The following is an 18078-nucleotide window of genomic DNA, read 5'->3' as shown; positions in this document are numbered from 1 at the left end:
GAGGAGAACTTGGCTGGCAACCAGGCCCAAGAGAAGCGGGGAGACGGCCAGAGGGGTCGCTGGCATCAGGAACTGCTTTTCGGGCAGCTATAACAAAAGCATTTTCATTTCATTTCATTTGGCAAAAATGTTTATACAAAACCAATTTTACAATTTTCGATTCAATTTCTGCAACTGACATTTCACTTAAACGAAAACCTTAAAGGCGCAATTCATTTGGCCCCGCCCAACGACCCTTTGACTTTGCTGTTGCTGCTGCTGCTCGGTGTAATGTAACTGAAATGTGTATGTAGGCGCGCGTTGTGTGTGGGCGTGGCATGTTGGCTTAACTACAACGCCAAAGGTCAAATTATGTCCAGTTTTGCTTCTTCTTCTTTTCTTTTTTGTAATTACACAAGGGCAATGAAAATGTTGCTCTAACTGTTGTTGTTGTTGTTGTTGTTGTTGTTCATTTGCTGCGCTATTTTGGCACATTTTCACTAGCACTTCGAAGCGCATAAACATGGTGTCCAAGTGCTCAGCTAATAAGGGATGGCACATGTCGCCACAGCTGCCACGCCCACCGTCACATTGACGCCCACACCGCAAGGATAACAGGCAAAAGTTAAAAACTCATTTATGACGCCGCACATCAAATCGAATAAAAACAATTGGCACATCAAAATCCAAAAGCGACTCCCTCAGAGATCTTCATCCAGGCCCTGGGCCACGTATCGAATGCGTGTCGAAATGGCCCAGAAACGTGGAGCCATATGCTGCAGCCAGTAGGGCAGGCGGGCAGGAGGGGTGGGGCAGCCAAGAAATGGCTGAAGTAAATAAAATGCCAGCGAGCATCGTGATGGGACAGCGACTCGGTGTTCCGGTGGTGGGCTGAGCAGAGCCGAGCTGAGCCATGTCGAGCTGAGCATTTGGCGCCAGCTGCTCGGCCACTTAGGCCGCATTTGGAGAGCGTTGATGGAATTGCTTATGAATTATACAAGAATATTAAAACGTGCCCAGGCTGGCAGCTACAACAGCAACATCAGGCACCGAGAGCTGCGCTTTTTCTCTCATTATGCTCTGTTCAGCCAGTGAGTGGGGCATATCAGCTGAGGACTGGCTGAGACTTGCATCAGAGCAGGCGTGAAGTCTCTTTGGACACGCCCACTTGGGAATTGACAAATGCTCAAAATGCGATGTGACATAGCTAACGGTCACACTTAAGGCAGTTTGAGCCACGCCCTCAGGCACAAACGTGCGTAGAAAGCTATAGGGCACAGCCAGAGTTTTATAGTCATTTGTCAGTCAACGTTACAGCTAAGACTTCAACTGATTTGTGTTAGACAGAGTATTGCGCTGTCGGTTACGCCCGCTTGCAGTAATCGTATTTTGGCTCTATTTGATTTCATCTTTGCGCGGAATATTTCAATTGCCAGCAGGCAAAAAGTTTGCTGTAAATACTTTATTGGAAAAGTATGTGCCAAATGGTTATTGGACGATGGGGCGGATGGGCGATAGGCGATGTGCGATGTGCGATGTGCGATGTGCGATGAGTGGGGGGTGTGGCATACAAACAAATTGGGCGCTAAGTTGGCCGTTATTGGTTTTTATGTGCGTCGCCTGCTTGCCGAGAATTGGGCAGAGCCAAGGCGGAGGCATTACAAGGAGCATAATTTGATATTTGTTTGTCCAAATGCGCAGAAAAGTTGCTGACCTTCTTCTTCTTCTCCTTTGTGCTCTTGATGTTTATGGCTTGATGATGATGGCATAATTGGGGCTGTGATTGCGGTTGAATACGAATAGGCGAAAGACAATTATTTTTATGTTCAATATATATTTTTGTACACTATATTTATATATACGGGCATATAATTTACAGGCAGCGATCGTAATCTATTGAGTAAACGTATCAAGTTAGGCACAAGCTATACACAAATACATTTAAATTAGTTAAAATTAAGTTGAGGCTAAACACTCAGTCAGTCAGTCTCACACACAGGCACACACACACACACCCACGCATTATATTACCAAGATATCATATTAAATTGTAACAGCCAAAAAGCAAATTCAAATCTTAACGAAACGAACACCTAACGAAGTGCCCAGCTAGTGGTTTGTATATATGATAAGTGTAAGCAGTGTCAGCTGTATAGCTTTGCTTGGCTTGCAAACACTTGACAGCGTTTTCATCCCCTGGTTTGGTTCCCCGCTAAGAGAAAGCAGTGCAAACCGGTTAACGTTTCGTACCGCTTAGCTTTCTACAGTTGCTGCTTCGAGGTTTGTGCATATGCTAAACGGTTATTTTCGACATTTCCAATGCAACAACCTAAACGGTTGACTGCCCGTTAAGAATTTGAATTGGCGGCGGCAAGAAAACTGAGAAAACTGAGCTCAGTGATAACGCGAGAATTGTGAGATGCTGTCCTCATTTGGCGGCGCCACCAGCAAAATGGGCTGTAAATTGAGGCCCGTGATGTGTGGATTCGACTTGCGAGAGCCCGCCAAGCTAATGGCGTCCGTCAGATACGCATTATTTATTTCACCTGCAACAAATGGAACTTGAATAAAATGATAAACAAATATGAAGTGGTATTTGGTGCGCACCTTTGTACAGAGAGTTTTGATAGATGGGATCCGGCTGTAGGCGCACATGGCGCGTAGCCAATATGAACGCCAATGTGGCCAGAACAACGCCGTCCACGCAGCCAATGATGGCCAACGGATAGGCCCAGCGTATGCTGCAGAGGCCCAACTCGAATCGGTTCGCCTCCGGGCCACATATCTTGCGGAAATCATCCGAATTCCAGCCAAAGGGAAACGCAGCGCAGGCCACAATCATGCAGAGCGCTGAAAGCGATAAAAACCAAAGTCGATTGATATTAAGCTACGTGACAAATGCTGATCGAAGCACAAGAATTCAACAATTCTAAATTGAGCCGCATTTCGCAATGAGATTACATTTCATTGCAACAGCAGCAGCAGACATCGAAACGTGCTCAAAGTATGACCTGCAGTTGCGATATCATTTGTCAAACTGACTTCCGTCGAAGTCAGCAATTGAAACTGGAAACTGGAAACTGTCAATTGAGAATTGGGCCCAGCACACACACATACACACATACACACTCACACGCACACCTGCACATATACACACCTGATATTATTTGCATCCAGCCGCATATGTGGAAGACGCGCGTCGACTTCATGAACAGCAAACAAACCAAAAAGAATATCGTCAGCAAGGCCAGCCCAACGGCCGCGATCATGAAGAATGTGGCCAACTGCAAGCGATAAAAGCAGCAAATCAAGTCAAAGGTTTTTTATAGAGAAATGGCCTAAGAATTCTTAAGTAATAATCTAGCCTTGGTTGATATGAAAAGCTCAGATTGTCTAGCCGGAATTATATATATGCTTTTAGCTGCAAGTAAGACAGTTATTACTCGAATAGTTAATGCGAGGTTTTAAATCAAATTCAAGAAATATTTTGTATGATAACTTAACTAACATCAATTTGAATTTCAATTTCGTGAATGAATGAGTAACAACAACCACAAATGCAGCCACTCCACTATAGATTATATATTTACAGGGCATTTTATTGTCCAACTGCCTCAGCTGGGCTTTCTGGTTTACCTTAACCTAAGCAAATACGCACCTGAAATGAAAACGTGGGCACTGCAAATATGTTCTCCCAGCGACGACGGCAATTGTCGAAGATCTCGTCGCGCTGGCACTGCTGCCAGAGGCCCAGACGGCCGGCACTGTCGCTATCCGGATCGCCAATCCACTCTGCAATGAATACACATAGTAGGGTATAGCATGAGCTATATCTATCGGCATGATCAATCCACACTCACCTGGCGTGACAAAGGCCACAATGCCTATGATTGCATAGCATATGGTGAAGATCGCCCACAGCACGCCGATTGCCTTCGAGTTGCGAATGTATTTGGAAGCGTATAGATGCGTCGTATCGACGTACTCGATTTTGGTGCCCATTGCGTGAGGTTTTCGTCTTTCTTCGCCTGACTCTGGCTCTGTTTATTGTTGGCTGTTCAAAAAATGTTAAGCACGCTTAGACATGAGTAAAATGTTATTAACAACAATAAAAAATAAAAAACAACAACAGCAGCAGCAGCAACAGTTGGTGGTAATCAACAATAGTTGCTTGTTTTTGTTTGTCATGTATTTGCTTTTGTGTTTAGTGTCGAGTTGTAAGCCTATTAATTTGGCCAGCTTTTAGTTTGCTGACCTCGTTTGCTCGCTAAAGAAGTGAATTGGAGCTTGAAATGAGTTGCCACTAAAAAGAAATTACCGATGATCGAATCATGTGAAATCAAATGTGAAATGCTTTTTCCAACATTTTCCACAGGCAAGAAACGTTTTCCCCTTCACTTCAATCAGAGCGAAATATTTCGCCAATTAAAAAATCGAAATCCCAAACGCAAATCGTTTCGGGCTTATGTAAATCGAAAAGATAATTGTTTTTGGGGGCCAAGCTATTGCCTCATTTTCACCAACAGTTAATTCTATGAAGCCAAACCAGTCGAATGCGAGGCTATCATATGTCAAAAGACAAATCAAGAGACGTTATGCAAAAAGCAGAGAGATAAACTAATAGCTTAACGAGCCACGGACACAGAAAGAGAGAGTGAGTGAGCGAGAGAGAGAGAGAGAGAGAGACAGAGAGGGTCACTAACGAATTTTGACTCTATCTAATTTTAGCTGTGATTCATGGCGCAAAAAATTGCAAACGGCCAAAACTGAGCGGAGCAACTGGCTTTGAGCTGCCTATCAATAAACATGTTTTCCATTTTGAAAGTGTGGTAAATTTTTGTTCAATTCATCTCGCAGCCACTTCAGAAATCAAATAAATAAAATTCCAAGAAAAAAAAGCCCGAAAAACAAAAGCCTGAAAAAAATAAAAACAAATGCAAGTGAATATTCAGTGCATTGTCTTGCCACGAACCCGAAAAGATCCCACCGACAACATTGCGTATTCGTAATTTATTATGTTTTTATGCCTCTCTTATCTTTTGTCTTTACATTTATTTTTATTTCTATTTTTTTTCGTATTTTACGGAAGCAGCACAAAAGAAAAAGTGTAACTGGCTCTGTTTTTCGTAAGCTTAAGACCCCCAAAATTTCGTTGATTCAACTAAATGAAAAGCAAACAATAAAAGAGAAAAAGTAAATGACACTCAATTAAGCTAGAGAGAAGCACAAAGAAAAGAAAACGCGTCCGAGTCCACGCAATTACCATAATAATGCTAATAAGTCGAGGATCGAGCCAAGGTTTGCCAGCTCCAAGAACAACTCGCGTCTTGGCCCAACCCATTAACATAAATATTATGGCCAAGCGCTTAACAGTCCATTGAGGGCCGCAGCACGTGAGTTAACAAAGGCGTCTGGCCAAGTCGAGCGATTGGCCGAAACGCTTTCAATAACAATGGAAAAGCTGAACTGCGACGGCAATTGACTCACGTAGCGCCTGAAAAGTCTGGGAAAACGTCAGCCGCCAACCGCTAGAGCAGTGGGCCAACTCTCGACGCAGACAAACCGCAGACAGATAATAATTTCCTGCGAACGATCGTCGGACAATTTAAATGAAAACTGAACGTGAGTATGCATATATATGACTGACTCTATGCGAGCCACAGATACTCGGTGCTGTAATTGCAAATTTCAACTGGCAATCAAATCCAATTGGCGAGCCACCCAGCACTGCGCACACTGTGAGTAAAAGTTGCCCAAGTCGTGTTGAATGCAGGGCAGCAAAGGTGTCAGAGCAGCTCGAGAGTTGAGGCTGATTCGAGGTGCGAATTAACTGACCATAAAAAAACGAATAAAATAAAATAAAATATACTATACACATATTTCTTTATATGTATAAGTATTTAGGGCGTATGATAATAGAATAATTAGCAAGAATTCTGAGAGTTGTCTTAAAGTTTGTTATTTAAGTCCGATTTTAGACACCAAACACCCTTCTCCCGTTTCATGCATAAATATGGACTTAGTTGCATATCATTTTGCTCAGTGTATTTGTAAGACATATGTGTGTACTTCAATGCATTCTTTGCGCACTCGCATCGATCACGAGAGAAAGAAAAGAAAGTGACCAGCCAGCGGGACGAGTGAGTACTGTAACTGGTATTGTGGTACGGGCATGACGCAGCACGAAAGGCCGAGCTGAAGAGATGGAGATGGTGAGATGGCGAGTAACTTGCCAAGATGCCGTATCTACATCCGTTCGCCCAATGAAGCTGAGATGTTGCTGATGTGTTGATGTGTTGCCATTGCTGATGCTGCTGCTGCTGCTGTTGCTGCTGCTGCTGCCGGCCGGCGGGCAGTTGAGCATACAAAAGTTTCACTTGGCAGCTACATATATGCACAGAAATCAGAAATCAGCTTTGAGTTTTAACATCAATAACAACAGTCCGACACAAGTCGAATGCTGTTGCTCAAGTCTGCTGCAGTCGCAGCGTTTATTCCAGCTAACGCGGCAGAAAACGCTCGCAAAACGCGCGCAAGCTAAATACCAAAATGCCAAACAAAGCAGCAGCAAATTAAACCAGTGTGTATGTGTGTGTGTACGTGTGTGCGAGTGCTGAGCATTGCATACGGCATAAAATAAGGTCAGTTGGGTAATGGCTGAAGCGCATTTGCTGAACAGAACGTGGCATAAAAACAATGAGTCTCGCAACAATTTGACAAACTTGGGCTGCAGAACGCAGAACGCGCCAAGTGCAGCGGCAACATTTGGTGGCAGCTTGGCTTTCTACGCGTGCCTCATGTGGCAGGCACTTTGGTCAGCTCACATTTACTTTCTACTTTGAAAGAGCCGCACAACATAAATTTCACATTAGGCATAAACAAGCGGAAAAGAGGCGTGGCTGGCAGGGGGCCCGTAGTAAGTGGAGAGTGGAGGGAGGTCATATCCAGCTCTTGGCTCTTGGCTCTTGGCTCTTGGCTCTTGGCTGTTGGCTCTTGACTTTGATGGCACCCGCTGCTAATTCATTTTCACAATTTTCAGCTCTTTAGCACTTCAGATTTTCTCGGCTTTTCACAGCTTTTCCCGACTAATGCGGCTTAAATGCACCAAAGTCGCATGTTTAGAGCAAAACTCGTGTGCGTTGTTCCGCATTGCCAGCCGCAGTTGTTCGTCTATTAAAGCTCGTTTGTGTTTGACTTAATTTCATCTGATTTCATTTCAGTTTTTCGGGCTGAGCAGCTAAGCGGAACCTTTAACAAGTTGGAACGCTTGCTCCAAGGGTCTGACGGCAACTTGATTAACACATTGAAGAGTTACTACACAAAATTGTTGTTGTTGTTGTTGTAGTAGTTGTTGTTGTTGCTGTTAACTGGAAGCGCCAAACTTGTTCCGAAAGACTGAACCGCAGCAAAACATGAAACGCTACAGAATTATGCGGAAATGTCTTCAAAAGGCTGTTATATTTCTTTTTCTTCAGTTTGTCAGTTTGCTGTTGCCTTTTTTGCCAGGGCGTACAAAAGTTGTAGAATGTTTTTATTTGTTTCTTTTCTCCCGCTGCTTCTGCTTTCTGGCTCATTTCTCCCCTTTCGATCGGCGTTTGCATATGCTTATGGCAGACGATTTCTTTTTTCGCAACGGAACCCGCAACCGTGCACAAAGATCGCGGTCAGTTATTCAACAGCATTTAGGTACCAATCAAGCCCAGTCAAGAGCTTCTATGGCCGCAAGATGTGGGTAGTCCTCGTCGTAGATTCTCTATACCTCACTCTCTCTCTCTCTCTCTCTATCTTTCTCCCTCTGTCTATAACTTACTCTCTATCCTGCTCACACAGCCTCTGTGTGTCTCGCTCTGTGGCGAATGTGTCGCCGAGCTGCTTACTTTTATTAGATCACGATTTTTAATGTTGGCAAACATTCGCGCATTCCTACGGCCCAGCGAGCTAGCAAATAACCAGCAACAACAACAACTACAACAACATCTACTACAACAACTTAAGCAACTACAACTATGTGGGCCCCAGACCAACATACATATGTATATACATAATAGTAACTCACACCGAGATTCTTCAGTTATTTTTCTTTTTTTTTTTTAGTACCTTTAACAGGTGCGGATTGCTGAGTAAACAGGCTTTTGGGCCGCAATACTTTGGCAAGAGCTGAAGTGCGTATATAAATTTGAAAGAAATTTTGATGAAAGTTTGGCCAGCATATTTAGACAGAGACAGCAAGAAAAGAAGGCACGAAGAATGTTCTCAAGGCAAGTAGTGTTGGTACATTTCTGTACCCGGTTCTTAAAAAGTTAGCTTCACGCTCAAAAACAATCCAGAATTTTAGTAAATTTCGCTATTTAATATATATTATCTTGTTTCAAAAAATCCGCCTATTAAATGTTTAAATGTAACTCTATAGTTTCCAGTTTTATAGAGTCCAGTTCTTAACGCAATATTTCTGCAGCTTTGCAACATTAGGCGCCCCATATTGGGCGCATTTAGGGCGCACATTATGGCAGCCGCCACAGCGCAGTTGCAGAGGCACATTTCGAACGAAAACAAAAAAAAAATTGTGCCTCTTTTCTGGTTTTTCACGTTGCCAGCGCGGTTTTTGCTGTGCCTCTTGTTGTTGCTGTTTTTATTGTTCTGACTGCAGTTGTTGCAGTTTCAGATGTTGTTGTTGCTGTTGCAGTTTTTGAAACGCACGTCTTCAGAGCAACATGGTCACTAAGAGGTGTTCTATGTATGTGCGTGTGTGTGTGTGTGTGTAAATGTGAATGTTGTTGCTTGCAATAATATTTCAATATCTGCTGTTGTTGTTTTTTTTGTAGGTTTTCACGTTTTAATGTTGCATGAACTTTGTTTTTGCTGCTGCTGCTGCTGATGTTGGTTTTTTGCGGTTTGTCTTAATGTCAAAACTGCAAAAGCAGCGAAAATTGCGAGGAAACACTGCAAAGTTTTCAGCTTTGCCGTTGCCTTCAATTGACATTTGCACTTATATGAAAAAAACTCGAATAACTTTTTATTTTCGTGTGTGGCTTACAATTCTATTTTGTTGCTGTTGTCGCTTTTTTGGTGTGAAGTATTATTAGCCTGCAGAACCGGTTGATTATTTCTTGTTTTGTTTAACGTTATTAAATTGTATTGTTGCTTTTGTGCATAAATTTAAAGTCGCGAATAGCACTGAAAAAACGTTACCCCAAACGGACGAACGAACTATTTCTACGATCACGATTTTCCGCTATGAACCGTCGCGTTTGGCGCTGAGACTCGAACTGTGCTGCTCGAGTCTTGAGATCCGCTTGGCATTGGGAGACAATCACCTCTGAAGACACGACACACTCACGCTCTCAGCTCGGCTTACCTGCTAGGCCAGAGAGAGGGAAAGATCTGACGAGCGATACAGACTGTGAATGAGTGTGTGTGTGAGAGAGAGAGAGAGGGAGAGGGAGTGCATTATTGTGACAGTTGGCGCGCCTCAGATAAGTGGAATGTAAATTGTTTAAATTTCTTTTCAATTATTTTTGTTTTTACTACTGATAAATGTGCAGCTATCAAAGTACTAAAACGGCTAACGTTCGTTTCTTGTAAGAATTATTGAAATTTCTCCAATTATTACATTTCTGTGTACAAATAAAGCGAGAGAGGAGAGAGAGAGGGAAAAAAAGGGAAACACCACTGAATGTACGACTTACTATGGCTTCTCTACCTGCAGGATGTTTGGCGAATGCCCGCACATCTTTTATTTCCTTTCTTTGTTTAGGAAATGCCTGGATAAATAATTGGCAACTGAATAAGTCCGAAGAATTTGTTGTCATTTGTAGATGACATGTGCATGGGAAAAATATTAATGGAATGGAGAAAATTGGTAGAAGTGGAGCAATAAGTAATATATAAATAAAATATAATTAGTTTAATTAAAGTATTTCATTTAATTAATTTTATACAATATTCAACCAAATGCTTTGTATTCTTTTATTTTTAAATATATGTTTAAAATATAAAATATAAATGTTTATAATATTCAACAAATATATATCATTATTATTTGGCCAAACTAATTTTTATTTCCATTTTTTACCCCGAAGAAAATGAAAAGCAAAACCTTTTAAATTCCCCCGCCAGTGCAAATGTAATCGATTATGCAGCCCTGTCTTTGCCCCATCACTAGCAACCACCTCGCACAGCTGATAAGCAGCTGGTTTATCAATTTGCCACACGACCTTTCAGTGTCAGTGATCAAGAAACCAAGCGGAACGTACGTAGTTGCTGTGTAAATTTTTAAATTTGTAAAAATTCGAATATTTATCCGTCTTTATTGAGTACAGAGCAAAAAAAAAAATAAAAACCCATTCTGCAAACATGAGCGAAATAAGCAGTGCAGATAAATTGGAATATGTTAAGTCAAAGATTGGCAAATATCTGGACTTCCCTAAGAAGGGCATTGTTTTCCGGTGGGTCAGTTAGCTTTATCAGTACATAGCATGTTTGTTAAGTTACATGTGTATATTTTATTGGCAATATTAGAATGCTTATCAAAGAATTAACATGTGCTCCCCTTTCTTATCTCTAATTGCCTCACAGTGATATATTCGGAGCCCTAACCGATGGCAAAGCGTGTGTTTATCTGCGGGACTTGTTGGTGGAGCATATCCGCACCACTCATCCAGACGTGGAGCTTATAGTGGGTCTGGATTCGCGTGGTTTCCTCTTCAACATGCTGCTGGCCACGGAGCTGGGCGTGGGCTGCGCACCGGTACGCAAGAAGGGCAAGCTGGCTGGTGATGTGGTGTCTGTAGAATATAAGCTGGAATATGGTTCCGTAAGTTGTTTTAGACTTTCACTAGGGCGACTATAACACATACTCTATTTATAGGACACCTTTGAGCTGCAGCGCACAGCCATTAAGCCTGGCCAAAAGGTCATCATTGTGGATGATCTCCTGGCCACGGGTGGCTCGTTGTCGGCTGCCAGTGAATTGGTTCGCAAGCTGGGCGGCGTTTTGCTGGAAAGCTTGGTGGTTATTGAGCTCGTGGACCTCAATGGCCGTAAAAGGCTGGACTGCGATGTGCATTCCCTGATACAGTACTAAAAAAGACACAGACTTTCCATAAATGCATTTAGATGGAACTTCTCTTACCTCAAGGATCACCCAAGTGAATTTGTATAAATATTTTTTATAAAATTTGCTATGCGAATAATTACACACAATGGTTGTCAAAACAAATTAGTGCAAATAAATAAGTTAATATTTTTATATAAATACCTTAGCTTAGAAACTTTATGTACTACCCTCTCCTGTTGGAGCAACCCTCTCTGCTCTCTGCGCTGGCTAGCACAGCATGTTCTCTCTGCGCATTTCAATTTCCATGTGCTGCTCTTGCCGGCCTTGCCTTTTGCTCAGCCATAAACAAAAGTGTTTGGCCTGTGGCATCATAAAAAACTGAGTGAGCTCCTCGCTCGCCGATAAACAAATCTGAAGCACCCATTCAGCGCCCCCCTCAGCTCTGCTCGAGCAGGCGGAACGCTCTCAAACAATGGACGGCCACATAGCGACGCCGGCGCGAAAACTGAAAATTTTCAAACTGAAACTGACAGTCGGATGGGAGAGCGTCGATTGGGCGACTGAACTGGCGTCTGGGTGAGGGGGCAGCGGTCGGGGGCAATCGACAGTGGCATTAGCAGCCTGTGCTCATTTCGCATTTGAATTCATTCGTGAAATGTGCGTCGCTCGGAACGGTGCGTTGTTTGAGGCTTTGCTCAGTGCTCAGTGCTCTGTGTTCTGTGTTCTGTGTGTTATGTTTGCTGACTGTTCCGCGAATCTAAGGCCCATCTGCTCTCTTTGTCTTTCCACCCGTTCCTCTGGCAGGCCGCAACAGTTTCGCACGGCCGCCCACCAATTGCGAGTGCTTTGCCGTGTTTAGTTTAAAAATATACATTTTGCATTTGGCGCATTTAGAATCACAGTTGCTGCTTCAATTAATATTGATTGAGCGTCTTTCAATTGGCAAACAATCGAATCACAACAACAAATAGTGGCGAAAGTCGAGCGGAGCAGGCCAGCAATTGATAGTGTTACGTATACGCCGCGTGCGCCCACATTTGTTTTGTTTGCGTGCTTCTGATTGTTTGCATGTGCGAGTGTGTCCGTGTGTGTGTGTTTTGTATTCTAAGCGCGTGTGTGTGTGTGAGTGTCGTGCGCCAATTTGAATGAATTTTATTTAAATGCCAAACCAAACTTGGAGCATTGCCTAAAAAGTTGGCAAAAAATGCGCAAGCAGCGCGCCCATTAAATAATATTGCATATTTGCAATTGGGCTTGCAAACAAATTAATATTTAGCTGCAAAATCTACTCGATGTTAGGCATTTGCATTGCACCTGCCACGGCCAAATAACAAAAACTCCCACTCTCCGCGCAAGTAGAGTCGTAAAAATCAATAATTGACATCTTGACTCCATGCAGCCGTAGCAGCAGCAGCAGCAGCAGCAGCACTGGCCTAGGCCATATGAGGAAAAAGAGTCATAAAAGACACCCCCGAACAGAAAGGAGCCCACCGAAAATTCAGTTATTCGTATTTGTTGCTGCTGCAGTGACACAATTTTTACTGTTTGCTTAGCTATAAATACGGCGGAAGTATTTCGCACAGCAGCAGTTGATACACTACATATATTTGAGTTGATATACATACATACATGTATATATATTTATATATATATTTTCTTGTCATCAATTATGCTGGGCATGTTACATTCACGTACTAACCATATTTATATATATCTTTACTGAATATATACTACAGCACAACAACTAAATTTAGCTAGAGCAACAACAGCAACATCAACGAGCTGGCATAAAAAGGCTATGAACAAATTGTACAAAAACTGTCGCCAACTGCACGCAAACATATTTCTCGCGTAGCAGCGACAGCCAAAAAGTAAAAATATTATAAATAATTTATAGAAAAAAAAAGAAAAAAAATAGAAATAGAAATAGAGGAAAAAAAACGTAGAAATGTTGTACATCAATAGCAAAGCGAAATATATCAAAATAAATGTGACTTCGAGAAATATAAGAGTCGGGAACAACATGAGCAAGCACGAGCTAGTGGCTAACTAAACTACAAACAGTTCCTATGCATTTAACCTTGTGTTTAAATGAAATTTCACAAGAGCTACGCAAATTGTCGCGTTCGGCGATATTTGCTCATATTTACGGCCTTATCGCTGGTATTGCTGCCCCTATCACTCATATACTTGGTATGGAACGAGCAGCTGCAGAAGATTAAGGGATACGAGGTGAGTAAGCCTACAAAAAGAGTTCATGTGTATATACATATACATATAAATAAATATATATATAAATATATATTGTAGTGTATAAAGCATATATGTATGTAGTATCACAAATGTTGTTTGAGTACTTGGCCAAGGACATTCAAATGTATCTTTGTAGTTGTTGCTGGCTGGTAGCTGCCTGTTAGCTGACTTCCAAGTGCCCTGCAAACATATTGTGCATTCGGCTCGTGGTAAAAACGTTTGCAGTGCGCTGCCCCTGACAACAAGCAAATTGTCGGCAATCGATCGATCGTTACTAAAAAACATTCCATATATAGTAGCTGCCATAGAGAAAAATGAGTAAAACAAAAACTTGCATACCCAGTAATTATCTCCTTGGGCTATTCATAATTAATAACAAATGCAAAAAGATCTACATATAGATGTTTGTATAAACGCCATCTGCTAGGCCTCATAGTGCGAGGGTATTTAAGATATACATTTATAATGTGCCAGATACAGCTATATTGTATATACCTATTCGCCAGATGAGCCATTTTCAATTGCTTGATATTTAAATTTCAATATATTTGCTTATTTGTTTACCTAAGATTTTAGCACCTCGTTGCAGCTTTAACAGGCCTCTGCGGCGGGCAGCTGAGCGGAGGGGAGCGACTTTAAAAGACTTAAAAAGTGCGAATTAATTTATAATAAATCACGAGCCGTTTTCCCCATTGCTAATTACCAATTGACACTTAAATGAGGAAATGACACGCCTCTTGTAGTACGCCCTTTTTAGCTGGCTTTGCTTTGCCGCACACCAGACACTATGGCGACCTCCTCATACTACAAAAAAGAAAAGAAAATCGCACAACGTCCTTGGGCAATTTGCATTGCAAAACTTTTGCTAGGACTGGCAATTTAATTGGCTTGACTTGACTTGGCTTTGCTTGGCTGGCAGCAAGCACTTGGCCAGGACATGTCCGAGGCGCAAGAAAATCGATGGCTGGGACCAGAGCAAGCAGAAATCAATGGAAAGTTGCCCACTAATTTAAGTGACTTAATGCTTAGGCAGCCAAAAAGAGAAATGAACAAAAAAAAAAAAAAACAAAAAAAAAAAAAAACAAGCAATAAATGAAATAAAACACGCATACGCCGTGTTGTGCTCTACATAGGCATAATTAAGCACAGCGTCTAACACGTAACACACCGAATTCACCTACACACACACTCACACACCCAGGCACCGACTGCTGCTTAAGTGACACGCTGCCCACATCACGCCCACATATCACATCTCCCATATATACGTATTAACCTCCCACAGTTCACGTCATGCACATAGCGCCACTTTTGCTGCGAACAAAATTCTATAAAAATGCTACACTTACTGCGCTATGATGCACTCTGAGATACCACGTAATAAACTACATGGCATTTATTTAACTAAATTGCGCTTTAAAGTAGACCTTAATATATTATTGGAGTAGTACAAAGTAGATGTAATTTAATGATATGAAATATAAATAATTTAAAAAGAAATTTATATATATAATATTATATATAAAACACAAACTTGTATAAATTTGCATGTAAAATACTTAATAAATAGCTTTCCAATTATTAATCTAAGTTATATGCTAGCATAGTTCGCTATTCAGTTTTTAATGGTGTAAATACTTTATATAGAAACCGAAACTAGGCAACTACAGGGTATTCTTACACAAGCCACAATGCCTGCTGAGCATTTGTCTATCCGCTAAACAATCATTTAGATTTATAATGATGCCAGTTGACAGAGCTGCCCACTGGCATATTAATTGGGTTCGTTGAGGCTACCTTGACACTGGCATGCCATATGACATGAGTCAGTGGTGCGCTTTGTGGTGCCAGTCGTGTCACTGGTATTGCTGGCATCACTGGTGTCACTTGGGCCCTGCTTTAATACATTTATATTAGGCTGCTTTCTGCTGAGACATCATGAAACGAAAACGCTTGTATATTACGCATACGCCACGTCATGTTTGCATTTAACCTACTGTTCTCTCTGTAACCCTCACTAAAATAGTAAATGTGAAATGCAAATGCTTTCTTTTGGCTTTTGTGAAACAGCTGCAGCAGCAACAACAGCGGCAACAGCAGCAGCAGCAGCAGCATCAGCAGCAACAGCAGCCACCACAGTCAATGCGGGCAAAGCAAATCCAGCCAGCGGGTCAAACATTTCGTTATCCTGTCCTGCTGTTGAACAAAAACAAAAACAAGGAACTAACCGTGGTGGCAACGGGCAAGACTAAGAATAAGTGGCGCTATGTTGATAAAGTAAATATTTAACACACACACACACACACACTGTGAGACACAGACACACCTCTACACTCTCACACTCTTAATGACAAAGTAAACACAACAAAACTCAAGCGTTTAATTTATGGATGCATTATAAAAGAAAAGAAGAACACATTGAAATTCCTTAGCCTCACCTGTTCGCCATGCCCAACTGAATGAATGAATGATTGGCAGTTCTTTCTGGGCCGGGCATATTACCCCCACGGGTCTCCCTCGAAAAAAAGAAGAATTGTATTTGCTTGTATAGTCATTAAGTGTTTGCTGCCAGCGCCTCATCAATGTCTCATTTACTCACCCACTCCCAACTATTTCCACGCAGATCAACAATGAAACAGGCCTCTCGCTCATACCCGAGTATGCGATACAGTCGCTTTCCCCGGAGGAGATGCAGGCCATGTCCGTGGTAGGTGCTGTCACCAATGCCCCTATGGCTATACCCTAATATGCATTACTTAACTCTTATATTCATATAAATTTTATATGCAGCGCATGGAGGCGCGACTCAATAGACTGAAGGAAAAGTGTTCGGAGTTCGGGCTGGATGTGGTGGGTGAGTAGGCTCGGCTAAAACAATTTACGGCTAAAATATATTTACATTTTAATTATAGGCCCGGATGCCTGGCACACGCCCAACACTTGGGAATTTTTGGTTAATAAAAAATATCATATTATATGGTAAGGGACCCTTGACGGAGCTCTGACGTGGTATCGTCTAAATTTCTGTGTATGTGTCCTTTGCAGGTGCAATGTGTTCAAGGCGGCTTCCTCGTCCTGGATGTTCAATTTCAATGTGCTGGCTGGCTACACGCCCAACTATTTGCTAAAGACCAAGAAGATTCTGCTCAATTTGGCCAGAGAGCGTTATCCACGCGTAACTCTGCAAGAGGTGAGTCAGCTTTAATTAGCTTTAAAGTGTTTTATATCAACAACAGTTCATGATTGCAGTTGCGTGAGGCGCAGAACGATTCGACTACGTTTATCATAGCCAGAAATCCCTTTGAGAGACTTCTGAGCGCCTATCGAGATAAGATCGTATTCGCGCTGCCCTATTCCTTTCACGACAAACTGGGTCGCAGCATTGTGCGTACCTATCGCAAGAAGGTAACAAGAGTTGTGGAATACTAGAAAATATAACCGAAATTGATGTTCTCCACTTACTTCTTGCAGCCCAAGCTGATCTCACGTGCGGGCAACACAAAGTACCCTTCGTTTCCAGAGTTTGTGCACTGGCTGCTCGATCAAATCAAGCGTGGCAACTACATAGACATGCACTTCGTTTCGGCCACATCGTTCTGCACGCCCTGCCTCATACGGTTCGATATGATATTGAAGTTCGAGTCGCTGGCAGAGGATCAACTATATCTAATTGAAAAGACTGGCCTCCAGCGCGTCATAGCGCCCGTCTGGCGCAACATGGGCAAAGGAGGCAGAAAGACCCAGGAGCTGCAGCAGCAGTTCTATTCCCAGCTAACCAAGCAAGAGATGCTCGAGCTCTACAACTACTACCAGTAAGTGCAATGCCCAAAGGAGCTGAACTGAGTCAAAGCCCAGATTAATTTATTCTCTCACCATTCTTAGATATGACTTCGATCTGTTTGATTATGATATCAAGGAATATTTGAAGTATGCCAGAGCTGACGAAGAAGCAGGCGCCGCCGCATCGGGGGCGTAACTACAATTAAAATTCATAGAATTTATTAAAAACGCAGAAAACCAAAACTAAATGTATACAGAAAAGAAAGGAAGATATCACTTAGACACTTATGATCAAATTAGCCGTCACAGTAGGTAATTGCAAATGTTGATAATAATGAATGAAACAATAATAAAGTTAATGGCTATAAATATGGTAAAAACTAGAGCAATGTTTTATATTCTTAACTAAAGACTTTCCACTTGAACTGAAAATGTATAATAAATTTGAAAAAAGAAAAAGATATTTCCGATTCCTTGGCATCTAACAGTGGGCAGATAATTTGGGTCCAAATGTCCATTTGGTTTTATTTATGTGTTAATGATAATAATAATAATAATAATAATAATAATAATGATATATTAATTAAATGAATACAAAATATAGCAATAAAAAAATTGGTAAATTTATCTACATACAATTTAATTAATTAACTAGCTAACTGAGATACCGTTACACATTCTCAACATCCAACATCCATGATTAATTTTCGGCAATAATGTTTAGTTTTTTAAAGTTTGTTTTATTTTTTTGTTGTGTTTTGTTTTGTTGTTGATTTTTTTTAGCTTTTCTCATTTTGAACTTAATTTATACATACAATAGGTTCTTGTATTTATTAATTGTAAAACATAATATGTATGTATATATTTATAGATGTATATAATAATATATTTAGTTATATGACTACTAAACTATGCGCTGTTTACGTCTGTGGTTTTGCCGGTTTCTATTACCTTTTGCATAATCATATTGTAACTCTTTAGCACACACACAGAATTTAAATTTGTTTTTC

General features: G+C 41.4%; 3 protein-coding genes across 11 annotated transcripts; 2 read left to right on the top strand and 1 right to left on the bottom strand.

The window, feature by feature from the left end:
• Window positions 1-1793: 1793 nt before the first annotated feature.
• On the bottom strand, window positions 1794-9291 carry Tmhs (Tetraspan membrane protein in hair cell stereocilia). 2 transcript variants are annotated; one of them, XM_089466876.1, is made up of 6 exons: window positions 9014-9291; window positions 3840-4056; window positions 3638-3771; window positions 3137-3263; window positions 2587-2829; window positions 1794-2525 (listed from the first exon to the last, which is right to left on the bottom strand). In XM_089466876.1, exons 2-6 carry the CDS (start codon window positions 3979-3981, stop codon window positions 2374-2376), a joined length of 798 nt encoding a protein of 265 aa, XP_089323002.1. In that variant the 5' UTR covers window positions 3982-4056; window positions 9014-9291; the 3' UTR covers window positions 1794-2373. The 2 variants fall into 2 exon arrangements, with proteins under 2 accessions (XP_089323002.1, XP_017863418.1); XM_018007929.2 differs by having other exon boundaries at window positions 3840-4033; window positions 9014-9288.
• Window positions 9292-10097: 806 nt separating this feature from the next.
• Aprt (adenine phosphoribosyltransferase) lies at window positions 10098-11233 on the top strand. Of its 5 annotated transcripts, none has more exons than XM_089466879.1 (4): window positions 10100-10228; window positions 10299-10428; window positions 10555-10792; window positions 10847-11233. In XM_089466879.1, exons 2-4 carry the CDS (start codon window positions 10367-10369, stop codon window positions 11060-11062), a joined length of 516 nt encoding a protein of 171 aa, XP_089323005.1. In that variant the 5' UTR covers window positions 10100-10228; window positions 10299-10366; the 3' UTR covers window positions 11063-11233. The 5 variants fall into 5 exon arrangements, with proteins under 5 accessions (XP_089323004.1, XP_089323005.1, XP_017863420.1 ...); XM_089466877.1 differs by having other exon boundaries at window positions 10210-10228; window positions 10299-10424; XM_089466878.1 differs by lacking the exon at window positions 10299-10428 and having other exon boundaries at window positions 10098-10228.
• A 325-nt stretch (window positions 11234-11558) lies between these two features.
• On the top strand, window positions 11559-17457 carry LOC108614036 (carbohydrate sulfotransferase 11). Of its 4 annotated transcripts, none has more exons than XM_018007927.2 (10): window positions 11559-11709; window positions 12772-13267; window positions 15359-15565; window positions 15912-15995; window positions 16079-16142; window positions 16201-16267; window positions 16334-16478; window positions 16538-16693; window positions 16760-17100; window positions 17171-17457. In XM_018007927.2, the coding sequence occupies exons 2-10, from the start codon at window positions 13127-13129 to the stop codon at window positions 17262-17264; spliced, it is 1299 nt and encodes a 432-aa protein (XP_017863416.1). In that variant the 5' UTR covers window positions 11559-11709; window positions 12772-13126; the 3' UTR covers window positions 17265-17457. The 4 variants fall into 4 exon arrangements, with proteins under 4 accessions (XP_017863416.1, XP_089322994.1, XP_089322993.1 ...); XM_089466867.1 differs by lacking the exon at window positions 11559-11709 and adding an exon at window positions 11716-11872; XM_089466866.1 differs by lacking the exon at window positions 11559-11709 and adding an exon at window positions 11716-12044.
• The last annotated feature ends 621 nt before the right edge of the window (window positions 17458-18078 follow it).

This window comes from Drosophila arizonae, chromosome 4 (assembly GCF_054131065.1).
Source record: "Drosophila arizonae isolate 15081-1271.41 chromosome 4, UAZ_ARI_1.0, whole genome shotgun sequence".
Taxonomy (NCBI): domain Eukaryota; kingdom Metazoa; phylum Arthropoda; class Insecta; order Diptera; family Drosophilidae; genus Drosophila; species Drosophila arizonae.
The sequence above is the reverse complement of the archived record's forward strand: the minus strand, read 5'-3'. Positions and strand labels throughout refer to the sequence as shown.

Excerpts from the sequence above, each read along its gene's own strand:
- Tmhs (XM_089466876.1), bottom strand. The coding sequence starts at position 3,981 with ATGGGCACCAAAATCGAGTACGTCGATACGACGCATCTATACGCTTCC. Across the intron at positions 3,264-3,637 it reads TGCCCACGTTTTCATTTCAG|TTGGCCACATTCTTCATGAT; the intron begins GTGCGTATTTGC and ends TATCGCTTGCAG. Across the intron at positions 2,830-3,136 it reads CTGGATGCAAATAATATCAG|CGCTCTGCATGATTGTGGCC; the intron begins GTGTGTATATGT and ends TATCGCTTTCAG.
- Aprt (XM_089466878.1), top strand. The coding sequence starts at position 10,113 with ATGCAGCCCTGTCTTTGCCCCATCACTAGCAACCACCTCGCACAGCTG. Across the intron at positions 10,229-10,554 it reads ATCAAGAAACCAAGCGGAAC|TGATATATTCGGAGCCCTAA; the intron begins GTACGTAGTTGC and ends ATTGCCTCACAG. Across the intron at positions 10,793-10,846 it reads ATAAGCTGGAATATGGTTCC|GACACCTTTGAGCTGCAGCG; the intron begins GTAAGTTGTTTT and ends CTCTATTTATAG.
- LOC108614036 (XM_018007927.2), top strand. The coding sequence starts at position 13,127 with ATGAAATTTCACAAGAGCTACGCAAATTGTCGCGTTCGGCGATATTTG. Across the intron at positions 13,268-15,358 it reads AGAAGATTAAGGGATACGAG|CTGCAGCAGCAACAACAGCG; the intron begins GTGAGTAAGCCT and ends TTTGTGAAACAG. Across the intron at positions 15,566-15,911 it reads AGTGGCGCTATGTTGATAAA|ATCAACAATGAAACAGGCCT; the intron begins GTAAATATTTAA and ends ATTTCCACGCAG.